The 20,181-nt window shown below is 36.1% G+C and overlaps 1 protein-coding gene and 1 long non-coding RNA gene across 3 annotated transcripts in view; one reads left to right on the forward strand and one right to left on the reverse strand.

Annotated features, from left to right (window-relative positions):
• Positions 1-1,193: 1,193 nt before the first annotated feature.
• On the reverse strand, positions 1,194-11,628 carry CISD2 (CDGSH iron sulfur domain 2). Its single transcript, XM_082837651.1, has 3 exons — positions 11,491-11,628; positions 3,318-3,532; positions 1,194-1,685 (listed from the first exon to the last, which is right to left on the reverse strand). The coding sequence occupies exons 1-3, from the start codon at positions 11,591-11,593 to the stop codon at positions 1,596-1,598; spliced, it is 408 nt and encodes a 135-aa protein (XP_082693777.1). The 5' UTR covers positions 11,594-11,628; the 3' UTR covers positions 1,194-1,595.
• A 201-nt stretch (positions 11,629-11,829) lies between these two features.
• Positions 11,830-20,181, forward strand: part of LOC309960901 — a 35,784-nt gene continuing 27,432 nt past the window's right edge. For both annotated transcript variants that reach the window (XR_014326147.1, XR_014326148.1), the window contains exons 1-2: positions 11,830-11,978; positions 13,048-13,157. This is a non-coding gene — a long non-coding RNA (uncharacterized lncRNA). The remainder of the gene's footprint in view (positions 11,979-13,047; positions 13,158-20,181) is intronic.

A 20,181-nucleotide genomic window follows, 5' to 3' on the forward strand; every position in this document is an offset into this window, starting at 1 on the left:
CTTTAGTCTCCACATTTGGGGAAAATTTTACCTTCTGTAAAATCTAAGAATGGGAACCACTAGAACATGTACAAAGCCATGTTACTCTGATTTGCAGTGAATGCTTTTTAAGAAAAGCATTTCATGACCACAGACCAGGACATCCAAACTTCTGGTGAGGAGGATTTTTTCCAAGTCTTGTGATCAACTGTGGAAAAATAATTGAAGCCCCTTAAGGGTGTTGAAGAAAAGGTCTTAGGGAGAAAATACCCAGAGCCAAAGTGAGAGCACTGTTACATTTCTCCCTACTCGCAGGTGAGGAAAGAGCAACAATTTTGTACATACACTTTGTAAAATTTCTCAAAACCACACCTACATTTCTAACCCTACCTTTAAAATTCCTGCTGTTGTTCTCAAGAAAACCAGGATCACATAATAGAAGCTTTGATATATGTAATAAACCAAACATCCACGTACCATGCTTAGAGCGGTGTCTGTTCCATATAAGTGCTCAGCAACTATTAGCTTTGATGATTATTGGAAGAATTAAATGTCTGCCTCCCAAACCTTCTTCATATATAAAGCAAGCACAGTGAACTGACTGGACTGTAGCTTTAATAGACAGACTTAAGGATAGCTATTAATATAAGAATTGCAATATGAAATTAAATAGACTCTTAGGCTAAAAAATTACAAGTTTTAAAGATTCTCCAGTAAGTTCATTTTGCAAGCCTTCTGTATTTTATGTTTGATTGGTATACACTGGAATAAAGAGAAAAATGTTCATATAGACTCAGTTTTGAACACTGAACTGTTATCATCTTAAGATAAATTCAGATTTACTTTATTTTTAATTGACCTTCAAATTGCAGCAGCTCACGAGGTTTAGCTGTAAGTGTTCTTGCCACCCCACCCTGTCACTGAGTCAGACATACACACAACACATGTAAACAGACAAAAACAAGTCTTTTATAAAGTAAACAAGTCTTTTATAATGTAAATAATCGTTCCTTGTTGAAACTTTTTATACCCAGTTCCTGTCTTTTCTGAAATTGTGATATTCATATTTATAGAGAACAATATTTATAAAGTAAAGAGTTTCTCTTTGAAAACTCAAGCAATTCTTGACAGCAATAGTTTTCTTTTTGATCTAAAAAGCATGGAATACAGAAGGCCAAAAGGGGAAAAATCACTTCAAATGATCAAAACAGAAGAGCACTAAAAAATAATATATTTAATAATATAGAGAGAAATTTTTAAAGTACAGTTTCTTTTGAAAATATTGACATTCAAACAAACAGCTTTGGACTCACTGTCAAAAGCTTTCTCAATTAAAATTTAAACATGTTGGTTTTATTGTAGGAAGATACATTAATTCTTTGAAGTCAGAATGAAAGGGTTGCACAATTTAATTTTTATATAAATGACTGTTTGAATATACAAAGTATCAAATATAAACAGTAGTGTAACAAGAAAATAAATTGGCAGAAATAATTATTCAACCAGTAGCAATAATTAAGACCACCATTTGAAAGATCTTCTATAAACAAAGAATGGAAAAATACTGTTATAAGTTTTTACAGCACACAATTGAATTCCATTCTAATTCATTACTATTATACTTCCTTCTTCTTCAGTATTAGCGGACCCACATTATCTCCTGTCAATTCATTGTGTTTATTATGTGAACCATCACAGGCAGGAAACTAAAAAGGAAAAAAATTACAAGTGTTATTCTTTAAATGATTCAATAAATAGAAATATTTGTGACATGCTCTTATAAAGAAAAGGCCATTACTTTGGGGGGAGAAACACATCAGATAGCTTTCCTGAGTAACAGATATATTCTCTATCTAACCTAACTACATTCCAATACTACAGCAAATCTAACAAATTTAAGTATTTAATTATTTGGTAGATTTTAAATAAAAAGCTTTGGATGATTCCAAACAAGTCAATACAGTAGTTATAAAAGGACATCAAAATAAGCTCTTATTTTCTATAAAGCTCTAAATCTGAGCTCACCTCATTACTTATTTTAAATTTTAAAAGGATGTAATTTAAATTCAAAATAAATGATTTCATAACGTTTTCTTACTATAAAACTCATGCACACTGTAACACTTAAAAAATACTTTAAAAATATTTTTAAAAACTTACTCATAGGTAACAATAATTAACATTCTGGTATATTTTTTCCTCTGTATTTACTGTGTACTCATTTTTTTTAAGCAAAATTGAGATCATACTGTAATACGCTTTTCTAGCTTATATTACATCATGCTCCCATGTTATTAAATAGTCTTTAAAAAACATGGCTTTTCATAGCTTCCTAATATCCCATCACTTGTATTATACCATACTTTAACCATTCATCTATTATCAGATATCTAGACTGTTTCTAAGATTTTGTTATTACAAAGGATGCGATGATGAGCATTATTGTATTTAAAGCCTCAAATAGCCTACGATCAAACTAGATCTCATCAACTACTTATAATTTATCACTCCAAACTCCTCCTTTTTTTGGTTTATTATTTTTAATTGAAGTATAGTTGCTTTACAATGTTGTGTTAATTACTACTGTACAGCAAAGTGATTCAGTTATACACATACATACATTCTTTTCTTAAAAAAATATTCTTTTCCATTATGGTTTACCATAGGATATTGAATAGTTCTCTGTGCTGTACAGTAGGACCTTGTTGTTTAGCCATCCTATATATACTAGTTTGCATCTGCTGACCCCAACCTCCCACTCCACCCCTCCCCCAACCCCTTCCCCACTGGCAAGCACCAGTCTGTTCTCTATGTCTGTGATTCTGTTTCTGCTTCATTGATAGGTTCATTTGTGTCATACATAAGTAATATCATACTGTATCAATATCTGTATTTCTCTGTCTGACTTACTTTACTTAGTAAGATAATCTCTAGTTGCATCCATCAAACTCACTTTTAATTTCCACATTAAAAATCATCCGTAATTATACTTACCATTTACTAACTCATACTACATACAAGGCACTGTACATACATCGTCTCACTAAATCCTCAAAAATTTCTGTGATATTGATATATTATCAGATTTTAAAACACCTGATGATCAGAGTAATAAAGATTAAGTAATTTGCCCAACCAAGTTTCTGTGCTGGTCTAACTTTTCTAATGTAGGAAATATAGTGATCATTAAGAGGCGACCTTTAATTTAGAGTAGACTTTCAGTGCTGAATACTATGAAAAAAACCCCTAATCTCACAGGACCACAAAACTGGGGATTTAAGAAGCAAAACCATTTTAACTGCACAAAATTTTAGTGGACACGTAAATGGACATCTTACCGTCTTAGAACGCCAACACCTACAATAAGCTGCTTTAGTAAGACACAAATCTTCAATGTTTATCTCATTCACCACTTTGGGATTTTCCTTTTGTATTTTAAGATTAATCAAGCTATCCTTCTGTTGCTTTTTCTTCGGGAGAAATGGACGAACCGCAAGGTAGCCAAGTAGTGCAAGTACACCAAGGAAAGGCAATAACCGAAGCCATTCTGAAACTAAACATGTACAGATTTGTTAAAGTCTGCGTGCTCCTGTAATAGAACTCAAATAGGGATGGACTGGGAGATTGGGATTGACATGTACGCTACCATGTTTAAAACAGATGACCAACAAGGACCTACTGTAAAAACAAAAAATTTAAAAAAAAAAGAACTTAAACAGCATGTCTCGTCTTTGAGCTTATTCTTTATCTATTCTTCACTTCTCACTTTAATTTCTTAACTATCTAACTTATCTGTAAAACTGTGAATAAGGCACCTATACCTAGGACCACCTTATTTTATTTGTGGGTTGACTTGAGACTTTTGAAACTGGAAAACAAAATTTTCAGAAATGGGTCCTCTACCAAATATCCTATAATTATCCTCACTAAGTATATTTGTGTTTAGTTTTATTTCAGGAATTATGATCACCATAATTATAAACTAAATTCAATGTGATATATTTTATAGGTTTAGAAAACATTTCCACCATGTCTAAAATCATACAACAGAATATCCCGTAATAGCTTACCACTGATTTATAATTTCAGAAAGAACACGTCTTCAATGCTTTAATTTACATTTTTTGGTAAGGCATAGTGATTCCTAAAGAAATACCTAAATGTTGTGTAAAAGCTATTTTAAAGAGCTAGTCGAAATTTTCACATCCTGAATATTCTCATTAGATACATCTTATTCTTTAAGTGTTCATGAAAGCCTTCTGTAGTACTCAGCACTGTCTTAGGGGGATAGGGAATATAAGTGATATAAATTAAATTTATATCACTTATAAATGATATGTTTCTCCTATGCCTGTGGAGACAAACACACCAGGAAGCCAAGATAACTGTCTCAGCATGCATTTATCAAATGTTGGCTAGTACCCTGCCTCTGCTGGGCTCTGCAGGGAATCCTTTGCCTTTAAAGAGTTATCACCTGTCATCCTTCACTGAATGCTAACCTGATATCTTGCTAATAAACACTATGTAGAAATAGCTTAGTGGAGAAAAAGAAAAATTGAAGGTCATGTGCTAAGGCATACTAATAAATATTAATGATAAATGAACAGACTATGCTAAGAGTGCAACTGTATTACCTCGTTTAACACTGTGTTAGTTTAAACAACTGTATTTGGTAGGCACCATTATTATTCCCATTTTTCATGTGCATAAACTGTAGCTTAAGCAGGTTTAGTCCAGGACAGTAAGTGCAAAGCCTGTTCTCAATCACTATGAATGAAATTCAACAGATCTAAACTTTTTTTTTTTTTGCAGTACGCGGGCCTCTCACTGTTGTAGCCTCTCCCGTTGCGGAGCACAGGCTTCGGACGCGCAGGCTCAGCGGCCATGGCTCACAGGCCCAGCCGCTCCGCAGCATGTGGGATCTTCGCGGACTGGGGCACAAACCCGTGTCCCCTGCAACGGCAGGCGGACTCCCAACCACTGCGCCACCAGGGAAGCCCCACATAAATCTTTTGAATGAATTAAAGTTCTGGAAATGACAAAGAACTGTTTCTTGTGGGGGAGGGGTCTACCTACAGATCTGTGCTGTCCAATACAGTAACCACTAGCCACACTGTTTTGATTCGTACCCAGGATTCTGTTTTACTCAGGTATGGTAAGATGACAGACATGGAGACAACTGCGTTGAAAGAAAAGTTTACTTACAATTCCCAAGAGGAGGGGGCACACCGTGCCACCCAGGACCACATGGGGAAGTACGAGGCTTGGTCACAGGCAGAAGGTAAAAGGGCACAAGCTTTTAGTGTGGTTTCTACAGAAAAGGCAAGGTAGGGCAGAGTAAACATTTAGGACTGGCTGGCTTGAATAATTTCAGTGGGCTCTGGGCTATAGGGGTGGTCCCTAGTTGTCTCATATCTGGCCCTGGGTGATTTAGGGCAGGGGAAATACTGGCTTGGTAAGTGAGAGTTAGATAAAGGAAGTGGTTGGAGTGTAGGCTTTGGATTGGTTGGTTTGCATATGCAAAGTATGCTCACAGGCAAGTAGTTTACTATCTCCTGGCATTAGCCAGTCCTTGGAGGGGGCAAGTTCTCCCTGGCCAGCATGGCCCCCAAGTTGTCCGAGTATCATAAAATATAGAAAATAAAAAACACAATTAATACACATGTGGCTATTTAAATAAATTAAGTAAAATTCAGAAGTCAGTTTCTAAGACATACCAGTCACATTTCAGCAGCTCAAGGGCTACATGTGGCTAGTGGTTACCATATTTGACAGCAGAGAACATTTCTATCATCATCACAGAAAGGCTTCTGGATAGTGCTGCTATAGACCAGTGTTCCTATGAAGTACCATCTCTATAACATGGCAAGGCTACTTTGACAGTTTCAATTCCCACAAATATCCCATCCCTCATGTACTTGAAGCCAGCCAAAGCTACTTATTACCCAGTGACAGGCTTCCTGTGTCCTTTGCATAAGGAATTCCTTCTGTCTGCCATGCCTTTCTATCTGTGGCCTGACTCATGTGGACCATTTAAAACAGGGGTCAAATATGCCTCCTCCAGAAATCTTTCTTCATTTCCCAAAGCAAAATTAATCACTCCCTCCTTTGCTTCCAAGCCCCTTTTCCGAAGTTTCTTTTATCATACTACTGTTATCTGTTTATAAAGTTGATTCTTCCATGAGCCTGTAGGAAAAGGAGCTGTGTACTACTCTTCCTGGCGCAAAGTAGATACCTCATAAATGTTAAATGAGTGACTTAATGAATGTAGAGCATAAATGTCAGTCCCCTTCTCACTCACCATATTGTACTGTAATTATTTATTTATACTTATTTTCTAGATCAGGCAATAAATATCTTAGATTGTTATTGGCCCCAACATCCAGTATAGTATCTTGAAACAGTACTTATTCAATACATGTTTTTTGAATGTAGAATAACATTAAGTATTATTATGTATACTACAAAATTAAAAAGTCATGAGAGGTTAAGTGACTCAAAGTAAAAAAGTAAATGAATGAGAATGTAAAGATGAAAACATTAACTTAGATTCTTAAGTTTAGCATTTCCTAGCTTAACCCACAAATCTCAGGGAATAAATGGTATTAATACTGTTTTAAAATCTACTTCAGAAAACATTGTCCTTCCACACTTAATTCCTTGGTAAAACACTACTCTATAGTAATACAGTGATGAAAGGTACTATTATTTCCTACAACAAAGTAACAATTTATACAACAGTCTTGTTTAATAAAATCTACTTTTTAAAGATGATAAACTTCAATTTAACTACAGAAAAGATAATAAAGGAAAATAATACAGTCTGTAAAGCTCAATTAAATCATTTATTAAGGCTGATTTTTGATGAATAAATATTAAATACAAAAAAATCAAACAAGAAATTAAAAAAACAACCTTTAAGATTGGCTATTTCCTATGAACCTGTCTGATATATATTGAGCTACTGCAGATATATTAGGTACTGTGAAGGGAAATCTATTACCTACTGTTAGGTATAATGTATATTTTGTACAGTACACTTTTAAATTGTTTTAGGATTATCAGAAATAGCATTTATTTTACAAAATCTGAAAATTTAGAAAAGTTGTAAAAAACAAAATAACTTTTAATCCCACCATTCAAGAGTTGGTAACATTTTGTTGTATTTCTATTTTGCTGTATTTTTTTTCCTTTTTAAAAAGGTTGCATATAATGATACTATAAAAATAATACTGGCAACTTGACTGCTGATAATTTCATAACATTTTTTTTATGTATCATTATGGGTAAAACATAGAAATGACTTCATTTCTGAACCACAGAAAGATGAAAGTAAAATATTTTTAATGGATGGCATTACTATTACCACTTAAAACCTAATATACACTATTCAGGACCAAAGGGCCAATAAAATGAAATTAATAATCAATTTTAAAATCTTTTTTCCACTCATGACTATAAATACAACAGTGTCCCAGTATTTAGAGCACTGCCTGGCCCATAGTAAGTGCTCAATAAATACTTGATGACTTGAGGAATTCTAAATTGCAGAGTGGTTACATGGAAGAAAATGTTTTAATGACATCAAAATTGTTCTCCACAAAGGCTAGTATAATCTTTAATTACACTGACTTTTAAATACAGTCGGTCTACCTAGGAAAAGGGGAAAAAACTTTTACAACTTACAGTAACTATGTAAATATTTTCCCAAATTCTCAAAAATAAAAGTTTTCTAAAATAAAATTCTTCAATCTTTCAGAAATAATCTTTATTATTTACATGTTAATAAATGCAACTCTTTTAGTTTGAACTTAATGATTTATTACCCTTTCTTATTAAGAAAACTCACCTTTTGTTCTATTTGTTTAAAAAAACAATTGAGGTAAATTTACATACAATAAACAGATCTTAGGTGTTTAGCTCTGAGCTGTGACAATTAAATATACCCTTGTAGCCTCCACTGAAAATGTGTAAAAATATGTAAAATATTTTCATCACCCCAGAAAGTATTCTCCTGTCCCCTTCTAGTCTATCTCCCCACCACTGATTCCTATACCCGAATGTTTTTTCACTCAATATAAAATTTTTGAGATTCATCCAGTGATTAATTTGTTCCTTTTTATTACTTATCAGTATTCCACTCCATGAATATACCATAATTCCTTTATGCACTCTCCTGTTGCTAGGTACTTAGGTTGCTTACAGTTTGGGATTATCATAAATAAGGCTGCTATGAACATGCTTTCAACTCTGTTCCATTTCTTAAATTCTTTGCTCAAAATTGGCCCTTTCTAGAGCTAATGCCCTTGAAGGGTCAGCTCTGACATGTTTGTGTTACTCTGGGAAAAATATTATTATAGTCTTAGGATTCATTGCTTTGTCTTTAGGAGCAAAACCATTACGTTTCAAAGCAGCTACCTAGTTTAAGTGGGGTAGAACTACTATATTCAAAGTTTCATAGCTAGCTTTTAAATCTAGATATAAACTTTTCTGACTTTTGAATGGGAAGTTTTGTTATTCTATTTTAAAAGTTTATATGACAGGGAAAGCTTTTTTAAAAGTCAATGTATTTGAGTACATTATACTTCCAAAGGGCAGAATTACACTAATTTACCTTAAAAGCCTCACTCTTAACAATGTAACCTAAACAAAGATAGATAAGGCATTTCTGATAGATAAGGGCTATCTATAAATACTGTATAGTAATTAAGGATCTTCAAGTGTTTACTAAGAACGCAGAGTCATCATGAGAGAGTCCATTGCTTTTAAAAAACCACTGGGTCTAAACAGGGAAGGAAAAACAGGCAACAATAATGAGAACTGAAACTTTTTTTTTGCTCTAATTGTCATAGATAGAAAATGAAAATATTTTTGGTCCGGTAGACATTTTAAACAATTATATTGAAAAGTTATCTTCCAGGTTTTAATTTCAGCAAAAAAAAAAGTCTAAGATGGATTCTACAAGAAGTTCATTCGAGAGAGCCAAATGTCATTAGCTATTACCATCTAATCAGGAGGCGAGACCCAGAGAGGAAATTGGTCATTGCAATTTTTCTTTCATAGTGCTCCCAAACAGATTCTGCAACTGTTATATTCTCATTATCCAGTGCCAAACAGACTATCTCATTTTTGTCATAAAGTAGTTATTACAAATATGTTAACGTTTCCTAAATAAATGGACATTACAATGAAAACTAAATTGTCCCATCGTAATGGGACTTAAGTTAAATATGCACTATAAAGATATTTATCAGAGTTGTCATTATTTCTGAGAATTGGTCTTCACATTAACTATTTAACAGCTTTAAAGAAGAAACTACTATAAATTATTGATTCAAGAGGGAAAAGGTTTAGGTTGAGTTTCCTTAATGCCTTTAAGGAATTAGGAATCCCTGAGAAGAAAGACAGTAGGAATCCCTGAGAAGAAAAAAAAAAAGGTTTGAAAATCTTCTAATCGCTAAATCAAATATCGTACTTTCCAATCTGCTTCAACTATACTCTGTTTACAGAAAATTGAAATGAATATAAAACCTGCTACAATCAGAATCAACACACATAATTCAGGTTTAACTGGACTGAGGTGGGAGCAAGGGGACTTTTTTCTTTCTTGACTATTAAAAACTCAGCTGTTAATTTATGCAAATATTTAAGGTAAGTTGGCAACTGGGAACAAATGTCACAAAATGATCATATCCTTTTGACCTGGTATTACCATTTAGTGAATATATTCAAGGGTATAATTCAAAGAAGGAAAAAAATAACAATTGGTACAGAGCTACTTACCACTGAACATTATGAATAAAATATATATATAAAAACATTCCAAATTCCCAGCTGCAGGGGAATGGTTAGGCCTACTGTAATGCTAATCTATAAGATTATATACATACGTAGTTATTACAACAAGATAAGGAATACATTAAAATATGTAAAGTACTTCAGTAAAAGAGATGATAAGGGGAGAAAAAGGCAAAATTTTACATAATTGCTGCAATCTATCAGAATAAACTAGTAAAATCAACAGAAGACTCTGATGTTTACAAACACATGATTTGAAAGTTTTTTCATTTTGTTACTTTTATGTTGTTCCTATGTTTAGATATTTCTTTTTAATGTTTATTACTCAGTTACCACTCTTTCTATTCAATTACATGCTTTCTATCAAACTCCTTAACATCTAAAAGTGTTAAAAATCTCACAATCCATTTGTCAAGAGCAAATGTCTATGACCATTATGCAAAGAATCTCTAGATTTAGAACAGTCATCTAGTTTATCACATTTTAATCTATCCACCTCCAGACACTGCTTTTTTTTTTTTTTAAATCTCTGAGAGGGGATAGCTCTCAAAGCACCATTTGTTTGGTAAAGTATTCTCTAATTAAAGAAAAAAAATTTCTTGAACATGGAGCTAAAATCCATGTTCGAATAACTATCACTAATTTGGCCCTAGTTTTGTCTTTTGGTCTACACAGAATAAATCTTATTTTTCTTCCGCTGGTCAGCCTTCCAAATACTGTATTTTAAGTCAGCTACCATAGATCTCCAGACTGCTCCAAGCTAAGCAGCCCTATTTACCTCAGAATTATCTTAATTCATGCTTACATACCCTGGCAGTCAGGACATATGAATTCAATGTTTGCTTTATTAATTTGTTTTCCACCCCCCCATCATCCTAATCAGTCCCTGTGTCTGGTTCACCAATATCCCAACTTACATTGTAAAGCTCAGAACCCAACAAAATCTTCCAAGTGTTGACTGCATTCTGGAAATTTTCATCCTTTAGATGTGAAATCCCGAGTTCTGGGTTCTATTTTGTAAAGGAGGGAACTTAAGTACAGGATGTTACATATATTCATTAAATTTCATTTTCTAATTTTTGGTCCATCATACTAGCAAAGGTATCTTTCTTTCAACTCCAGGAAACTAAATTGCCTCCAGGCCCGTAGTAATGGAGGTGACCTCAAATGACCCCATGGTAGGTCAACTCTCTCCTATAGGATTGGAGTTTATTTTCTAATTTTATTGCTAAATAAAACAGCAATACATATTATGTGCATGTCTGTGTTTCTCTCCTACACAGTCACACCCACACGATGTGGGTAAAACCCAGCCAAGAGCTGGGACAGTCTGATACACAGTGCCTTAGATAACGATGACTTACCCTGCTTTAAACAGGCACACTGCAGGGAGCGATGGAGATGAAAGAGATGGGCCCGTTCCCAACTCAGCACCTTCTCTGCAAAAACCTGGTCTCTCGCCACGTAAAGATACTGGCTACAGCCACGAGGATAAGCACCCCGGGCCGCCAAGTACCGAGAGGTGGCCTCACACACGCTCCCAGGCAGCAGCTCCGGCGCACGCCCACCTCCCTCGGGGCGCAGACTCACCGGGTCACGAGCCATCCGCCAAGCTCCGCCCCGCCCCTCGGCCCGAGGGTTTTTAGATGCCCGCCCCCACCCTCCGCCTTGGGAAGCTTACAAGGATGGGGACTGGGTGAAGGCAAAGATTACCTGTGAGCTGGGCGAACCCGGTAATGCTCTCGGGGACTGGGAGCCGCTTAAGATACGCGGGGAGCTGCACCTTCACAATGCGGGCCACACTCTCCAGCACCATCCTGGCCAGCGCCGTCCGCTCCTCGCCCGACCCCCGCCGCTCTCCGGCCGAGCTGCCGCGCCTGCGCCGAGAGCGGAAGCGGCCGGCGGGCGCTTGCAGCCCGGACCGGGCGGGGCGGGGTTGCGGGCACGCGAGGAGAGGCGACCTGCCCGGCGCCGATTGGCAGCGGGCGGGTGACGTGCGCGCGCCCGGGGGATGCCGAGGGGGCGCGGGCGGCCGCGGGGACTGACGGGTAGCGAGGCGCGCCTCGAAATCTCGATGCTGGAGAGGGCTCTTGCGGTGGGCCTTTTACGTCTGTAGACGCTGGAGGTCCGCAGAAAGGATACTGTGTCGGAGGAGGTGAAGCACAAGAGAGTGCTTTGTAACCGGGAAGTGCCTTTCAAAAGTGAGTTTCTCCTGGCGTCTCTTTTTACCTCGGCCCGTCTCGTCTCGGCCTCTTCCCAGCCGCGACCCCAGAACTGCAAATTCTCTTCAGAGCACCCTTCTCTGCCCGCCGCGGCGCCTAATTTCGCTCTCTTCCCTCTACAAGTCTTTTTGTTGTTGTTGTTGTTGTTTTAAAGAAGTTAAAATACTTTCGCTAAACTAGGAACTGCTTACAGCTCTGCCCCTTGGCCATTTGGTATAATCCTGCTCCGAGACCTTGAAGTATTTGCCATTCAGACGAGACCCGTTAGAGTCCTTCCTTAGATAATCTTCAGTTCCTTCTAAAGATCTGTTCTTTTTTCGGTTACCTAAAACTGGGAAAGTGGTAAAAGAACATAAAGGCTTAGGGTTTCCTTTATTTAATGTTGCAGGGCTTCTGCTACAAACTAAGATACCCGTGAAGAACTTTAATTGTTGTTTAGAAAAAAAAAAGAGCGAAAGGAGGTAGCTCAAAAAAAAAAAAAAAAGAAGAGGAAAGGCGATGGCTTTAGTCCCTGGAAGCATCTTACTTGACATGACTTTGTTTCATGTTTTTGCTGAAGTAAGATATCCGAAGTAATTTGTATCTCAATACCCTGTCTCATTACCGTTCTGAACCCCGCTTGACCAGCAACATAAAACAATGAACTGCGCAAGGTCCAATATTGCATTTTGTATGACTCATTGTAACAAGCAGCTGTAATATATAGGTTTTATCTTTTATTTTTTCCTTGGTGTTTCATGCTAAAGTGAGAAAGGGAAGGTTTTTTTTTTTAAAAGCATTCTCGGGACTGTTTACATTTAATATTTGTTACTGTCCTCCACTAAAAAAAATAACCATCAGCAAGAGGGTTAATCGAAATCTAGATAAGCCTATTTTCTGTCATTTTACCCTGGTCAAAATTGTCAAAGTAAAATTACAATGGAAATTTCTACAAAGATGTTTAGATACAGGTTCATGTTCATGAGCTAGGATAGTGTAGAAGATGATTCACAAAGTGGTGATTAAAGGTTGGTGTTTACATTCGAGTTTCTTTTCAATTTCCTCTTAGGAGCTTACTTTTGGTTTGGTGGAAGAAGGACCCTGGAGTTTGTTGATGCTGAAAATGTTCATCTCAGACGTCCTTGTCCTTGAGCCTGTTCTGTTGGGGAGATGGCTGAGGTAGGGGTGGGTTGAGGGAGTGGGGCCATTAGGGGAAGACAAGTTGAGAGAAGGCCACTAAATATTTGTTTCTTAATTAGAGGCTTTGTTGTCTTGACAAGAGCGAAACAAGCTGTGTTCAGTGAGATTCTTAAGGTCTCTAAGAAGTTTTTCTTTATAGGAATAAAAAATACATACCTCAGTTAAAAGACAGAACATAGTAAAATGCTCAAGTGCCAAATGTATAAATTGATGTGACCAACACCCAGATCCACATATACAGAATACCAGACACCCCATAGAGCTTCTTTATGTCCCTGCTAACCACATCTTCTTACCACCACCAACACCACCACCACTATTCTGTCTTGCTTTGCATGTTCTTGAATATCATATAAAAGGAATTATACTGCATGTAGTTGTTTTTTTGTGACTGGCTTCCCTTGAGCAGTGGATACCTGGTTTGCTATTTCTAAGTAGAAGAAATGGGATGAGCAGAAGTCTGTATGGACGAAACATTTTTCTTCTTGTCTTTCATCTTTTTTGTCTTAAAATTTAAAGATGTGTAGGCACACATTACCTATTTCTGATGCATTAAATGAGCTATTCTAATGACTAAAAGGAGATAGTTCCTAACCCCACCAATTAAAAAAATCCTTATTGTGCACTTTGGGAATATTTTCTTACATTCCCTTTACTTTAAATTTTAAATCCTGTTTTGTTTTAATTTTTAATTTGCATTTCATTTCCACAGTCCTGCCTTCTTGGCAATACATGAAACAGAGGAGCTAGAGGTAATATTGTTCTAAACAGAAGTGGCAGGCTTATCTGACCACCTTCTGATGTAGTGTCCAACAAAATCTGGTTTTATTATAAGTGTTTGTTTCTTGTGTTTAGACCCCATCTTTAAAAGACAAAGTTATGGTCAGAAAAGGCAAGACAAAATAATATGTGGATAAGTTTAAAGAAGTTATTTAGTGTTAAGAACTTGAGTGAGGATTGGTAATCCTCTGCCTGCTTTATGTCCTAGCTAGGCCCAGATCTCTAATTTCTTTACATGCTTTCCTTTTATAAACTCATCTAGTCCGTGAATTCAAATATGATCAATAAGTTGATGTATCCCAAATCTCTGTTTCCAGCCCAGATGTCTCTAGTACTAATCCCAAACGCCTCCTGGACATCTCTGGGCATCTTTGCCCATTTTTCTATTGCTATACTCATCTTTTTCATTGATTTATGTTTTCTAGTTATTAATAACATTGTTGGTTATATTGTTGCCTCTCATCTTCCAGTCTGTGCCTTTTCTTTGGCCTTTGTTTGTGGTGTCTTTTCTTACACTGAAATTTAGTTTGAATGTAGTCACATTTATTCATCTTTTCCTTTATATTTTGTGCTTTGGGTGTCTGGTTTAAGAAATCCTCTCCTACCTCAAAATCACAAAGATACTCATTTATCTTTTTGCTAAAAGTTTTAAACTTTTATTCTTCATGTTTTATTCTTTTTTTAATCAACCTATTTTTGTGCATGAGGTAGAGATCTAATTTATTTTATATATGAAAAATTAATTGTTCTAGCAGCATTTATTGAATAGTATAACTTTTCTTTTATGGTTTGTAATGTCATTGATTTCAAATCAGTTTTCCACACATCCATGGATTGTTTATTATTTTCCGTTGGTCAATTTGTATGACCTCTATAACATAACCACACTATCATAATTGCTGCTGTTTTATAATAAGTGTTAATAGCCAGTAGGGTATTAACAATAGTTAATATTCATCTATTTTCTTCAAAATTTTCTAGGGAATGACAGGCCCTTTCCTACTATATATGAATTTCAGCATCATCTTGTTAAGTTCTATAAAAAACTTGAGTGTTAATTGAAAATTCATTAGGGCCTCAGTTTCTTCTCTGTAATATGCTGATAGTAATGGTTGTTATGACTATATGTAATTAATTTTTTTAGTGTGCTTAATGAATGGTTATTATCAGCAGTATCGTCTTCATCGTTGGCAATGAATGAGCATTACCTCTGGCTTTGAGATCTTAAATTCAGAAATCCTACCTTCTAACCACAACCTCATTTATTTGTTTATACATCGTCCACTCCTTTACTCCCACTAACCTTATTTCTCGACTTCTTCAAGATATTTAGTGTTGAAACCATCTCTATTTTTCTAGTCTGTCCGTCCAATCCCGGCTTTATTTTTTCCCATTCCTCACAAAAGTTGCTCTAATTCTTCACCATTCTATATTATTTTTAAGCCTTCTAATTGATACTATCAGGCTTGTTTTGGGCTCAGATAACCTTGATTTTTAGTTACTAGAGAATCTTTCTTCCCCATCATCTCTAAATGTGACTATAATTCCTCCTGTACTTAGTGTCTGCCCTGTCCTTTAAATTTAACTCCTCCCTATGTTCTAGAACTCATCCTCCAAGACCTTGCTCCATCAGTTACCTTCTCTCAGATTTTCATTTTCTTGTTCTCTACTGGCCCTACAAACTGGTGATTTCCAGGCTTTCACATTTCACCAACCAATACATTTTTTAATTGAGGAAATCAACATGGGTTTGCCAACTTTATTTTGTCAAGAAAAGATATTTAAAAGTAGTATAATAAACAACAAAAAGTGACTACCATCTGCTACTGGAAGGCAATATAGCATAATAGTTAAGACCACAAGATTCTGGAGCTAGACTGTTTAGACTAGAATTCTGGCTGTGCCAGGGTAAAATATAAACCTATAAGAATGAAGACAATACCTACTTCTTAAGGTTGTATTGTATATACTAATTCAGTGATTAACATATATGAAGCAACTAAAACAGTACCTGGCACATAGACATGCACAGTAGTGTTAGCTTTTATCTTCGTCATAATTATTATTTTTACATTGCTATCAACACGTTTTTTTTTCCTTCCTTTTTTTTGGCTGCGTTTGGTCTTAGTTGCTGCGCGTGGGCTTTCTCTAGGTGCGGTGAGCAGAGGCTGCTCTTTGTTGCAGTGCACAGTCTTCTCATTGCGGTGCTTCTCTTGTTGCAGAGCGCGGGCTTCAGTAGTTGTGGCACGCAGACTCAGTAGTTGTGGTTCGCGGGCTCTAGAGCGCAGGCACAGTAGTTGTGGTGCACGGGCTTAGTTGCTCTGCAGCATGTGGGATCTTCCCAGACCAGGGCTTGAACCCGTATCCCCTGCATTGGCAGGCGGATTCTTAACCACTGTGCCACTAGGGAAGGCCCAACACACCTCTTTTATTGTCTCTGAACTTCGTTTTGTTTCTTACAGTGGTTGCTCTAGGGCTGCACAGTCTGTATGATAGTGCAGTATGCCAGTGCTAATCACATGTGGCTCTTGGGGACCTAATTAAGATTGCTATAAGTATAAAATGCTTAAGAGGACCTGTGCTGATTTCTGGAGCTCTTTTCCTATGTATCTCCCACCTCCCCTTTCCCTACTCTATGAAGATAACGAGTAGAGAGACAAAGAGTAAATTGTACAAGTTGATAGAAAAAAAGTTGATAGAGGTTTCATATGGTGCATACAGAGGTGAATGTGTTGGACTTAATAACAACTCTGGAAGCGAAAGGGTAATGGAGCAATGCTTCAAAATTCTGAAGGAAAATTACTTCTAATTTAGAATTCTGTATAAGTCACGCTGTCAATCAAATATAAGGCTAGAATAAAGTTATTTTCAATCCTGAAGTCTCTCAAATATACAGTTCATTCATCCTTTTTCAAGAAACTAATGGGGGATGGATACCACCTACGTGTGGATTAAACCAAGAAGAAGTAGGACATGTAATCAAGCAAATAAGCAGCTCAAAGTAGAGAGGTAAAAGGAATTGGAGGTTGATAGATTGAAACAATAAGATGAAATTAATGGAACACCTAATATGTTTGAACAAATTGAGAGGAGACTTACCCTCCTGGGCTCAAATTAATGATTTAAGTTTGGGGTTAAATTAATGATTATTATGTGAGAAACTAAGCAAATTTTTAAAAAGGATTTCTATTAAATCTGTCAGTTTATGTGTTCAGACATTTTTAAAGGGATAAACAAAACTTTTTTAAAAAGAGGATTTTGATTTTGGTGTTCTTATACTATACTTCCCTTTTGTTTTTGAGGAACCACATTTTAACTGCCCACCTTACCCACAGTGTTAAGAGGAAATGCAGCAAACTGGAAATAAAAGCAAAACTAGAGAAACAAATTTGGTATCTTTAAATTAATAACAAATGGTAAAACTATTTAAAAGTCTTCTTCCATAATGCTTGTGGTGCTAAAAACAAGCAGTATATAGAATTGCCTAATAGAAAATTCCTAGAGACACTTGGTAGAATAGAGTGAACTTGGAAAAAACCTTTCTATTCTGTAATTTCTATGAGTGTGTATTGAGATGCCACTTTTGTAGTCACTGACTAGAAAAAGATTATAGTTAAAAAGTAAATAGATACAAAATTTATGTATACATACGTAATAAAGAGCTTAATTCTATGTAGATCTTTGAAGCTTCTTTTTCTTTTTCGGAAGCCACCTTTTTTGTCTTAGAAATTCCACGCTTACTGTAATCTTGATATATAATCATTAAAAAAATAAGGTAGAATCTTATTTACCTCAGGAGTTTATGGAACTAGCCTACTCCAAGTGCTGATGAACTAGGAACTAAAGAAAACAGGAATCTGATATGCTTTGTGATACCACTGTGCGTTTAATAATATGTTGCTTTATATTATCTAACTTTTGAATTTATATTTGCCTTTGAGCTTGTAAACTCAAAGATAGCTGCATTTTATATAGAATAACACTATTCAGATTGAGTGCACCCAATATATCTTGTTAATGACTGTTATGTTTAGAAAATATGTAGGTTGTAAAAATCTGGAAGTAAACAGTTTAAGTACATAAGCCACACCAAGTATATTAGATGGATAATTTCCTGGTTCCTCCATGTCATGTTAACTTAAAAAATGTTTAACATGTCATTTATGGCTATTCGCATCTTTTCAGCCACATCTCTCTTTTGTCCACTTAATTCTTAAGCATTTTTTTTTCCTACTCCTGGTTAACATACTATTTTTGACATATTACTTCTTTAAATCAGAAATTTTAAATTCCACTTAAGATTTTCTGAGGTGCAATTTTCTTAGGTATTAGCAAATCTAATAGTTCAAACTAATTTCATTTGCTACCTTAGCACTAATCATTTTTTAAAATTTATTTTATTTACAATTTTTAATTTTTGATTGCATTGGGTCTTTGTTGCTGCGCACAGGCTTTCTCTAGTTGCGGCAAGTCGGGGCTACTCTTAGTTGCCGTGTGGGGGCTTCTTATTGTGGTGGCTTCTCTTGTTGTGGAGCACAGGCTCTAGGTGTGCAGGCTTCAGTATATGTGGCTCACGGGCTCAGTAGTTGTGGCTGGCAGGCTCTAGAGCACAGGCTCAGTAGTTGTGGCGCACGGGCTTAGTTGCTCCGCGGCATGTGGGATCTTCCCAGACCAGGGCTTGAACCTGTGTCCCCTGCATTGGCAGGCAGATTCTTAACCACTGCGCCACCAGGGAAGCCTAGCACTAATCATTTTATGCCTGGACCGTAGCAACAACCTGCCCAATATTTGACTTTGAGCCTCCAACTCTAAAATACTCTATGCAAAGCTTTAAAAATAGTTTTCCTAAATGAAGGTTTTTTGGTTTTTTTTTTAATAGACTTTATTTTTTAGAGCAGTTCTAGGTTTGTAGAAAAATTGGGCAGAAAATACAGAGAATTTCTGTATGACACTTCACATACACGTACACACCCAGTTTCTCCTATTATTTATGTCTCGCATTAGTGTGGCACATTTGTTACAGTTGATAAACCAATATTGATTCATTACTATTAAAGTCCATAGTTTACATTTTAGGGTTCACTCTTTGTGTCATACAGTTCTGTAGGTTTTGACAAATGCATAGTTTCACGTATCTAACGTTGTGTCATAACAGAATAGTTTAATTGCCCTAAAAATGCCCTGCGTTCTACCTATTCATCCCTGCCCCTCCCATCCCACACCCCTGGCAACCACTGATCTTTTTATTATCACTATAATTTTGCCTTTTAAATGAGATTTTTACTGTCCTTTAAAACCTGTATCTCTAAAGTAGATCCATAAATGTGAAAAAAAGCAAGTTGCAGAAAATTTGTATAAAATCCTATTTATAGATTTTTAAAACTATACACATTCACACATTTGATTATGCATAGGACATTTCTGGAAGGAGACACAGAAAAATGATTACTTCTATGGAAAGGAAGAGTTAATGAGGTCTTTAACTTTCTACTTTTATTTAAATTTCTTACCATGTACAATATTATTTTATAATTTTAAATTATTTATTTATTTATCTTTTGCGGTACGCGGGCCTCTCACTGTTGTGGCCTCTCCCATTGCGGAGCACAGGCTCTGGACGAGCAGGCTCAGCGGCCATGGCTCATGGGCCCAGCCGCTCCGCGGCATGTGGGATCTTCCCGGACTGGGGCACGAACCTGTGTCCCCTGCATCGGCAGGCGGACTCTCAACCGCTGCACCACCAGGGAAGCCCATAAACTCATATTTTTATACCTAATATTCTCTTATGACCGTTTTATGATTTCTTGTTCCTTCTTCACACATTAGTAACCTCCCACTCAGCATCTTCTTGACTCCTGTCTTAGGCTCAGTTTCGTTTTAAAATTAGGGTCACTATTTTTATTCACCCTTTTAAGCAGTTCCAATCTGCTTTACCTGCTTTATTTTTATAAGCAATTATTACCTTCTAAAATGGTTTAATGGTTAGTTAGATATTTAGGTGTTTGTATGTTTTTGTCTCTGTGCCCCAGGCCACTTTGCACCACTAGAAAGTACACAAAGATTTTTGCCTGTCTTGTTCACTGATGAATCCTCAGTGCCTGACAGTTCATAGGTGCACAATAAAAATCTTTTGAATGAATAATTGGATTGTTTTTAAACTATTAAATTTGAATTGTTTTTTAAAATTAAATATCTGTTCCTATAATTCTGTTTCAGTTGGTAT

The sequence above is a fragment of the Leucopleurus acutus genome, assembly GCF_964270905.1.
Source record: "Leucopleurus acutus genome assembly, chromosome: 4".
In the NCBI taxonomy this organism is placed as follows: domain Eukaryota; kingdom Metazoa; phylum Chordata; class Mammalia; order Artiodactyla; family Delphinidae; genus Leucopleurus; species Leucopleurus acutus.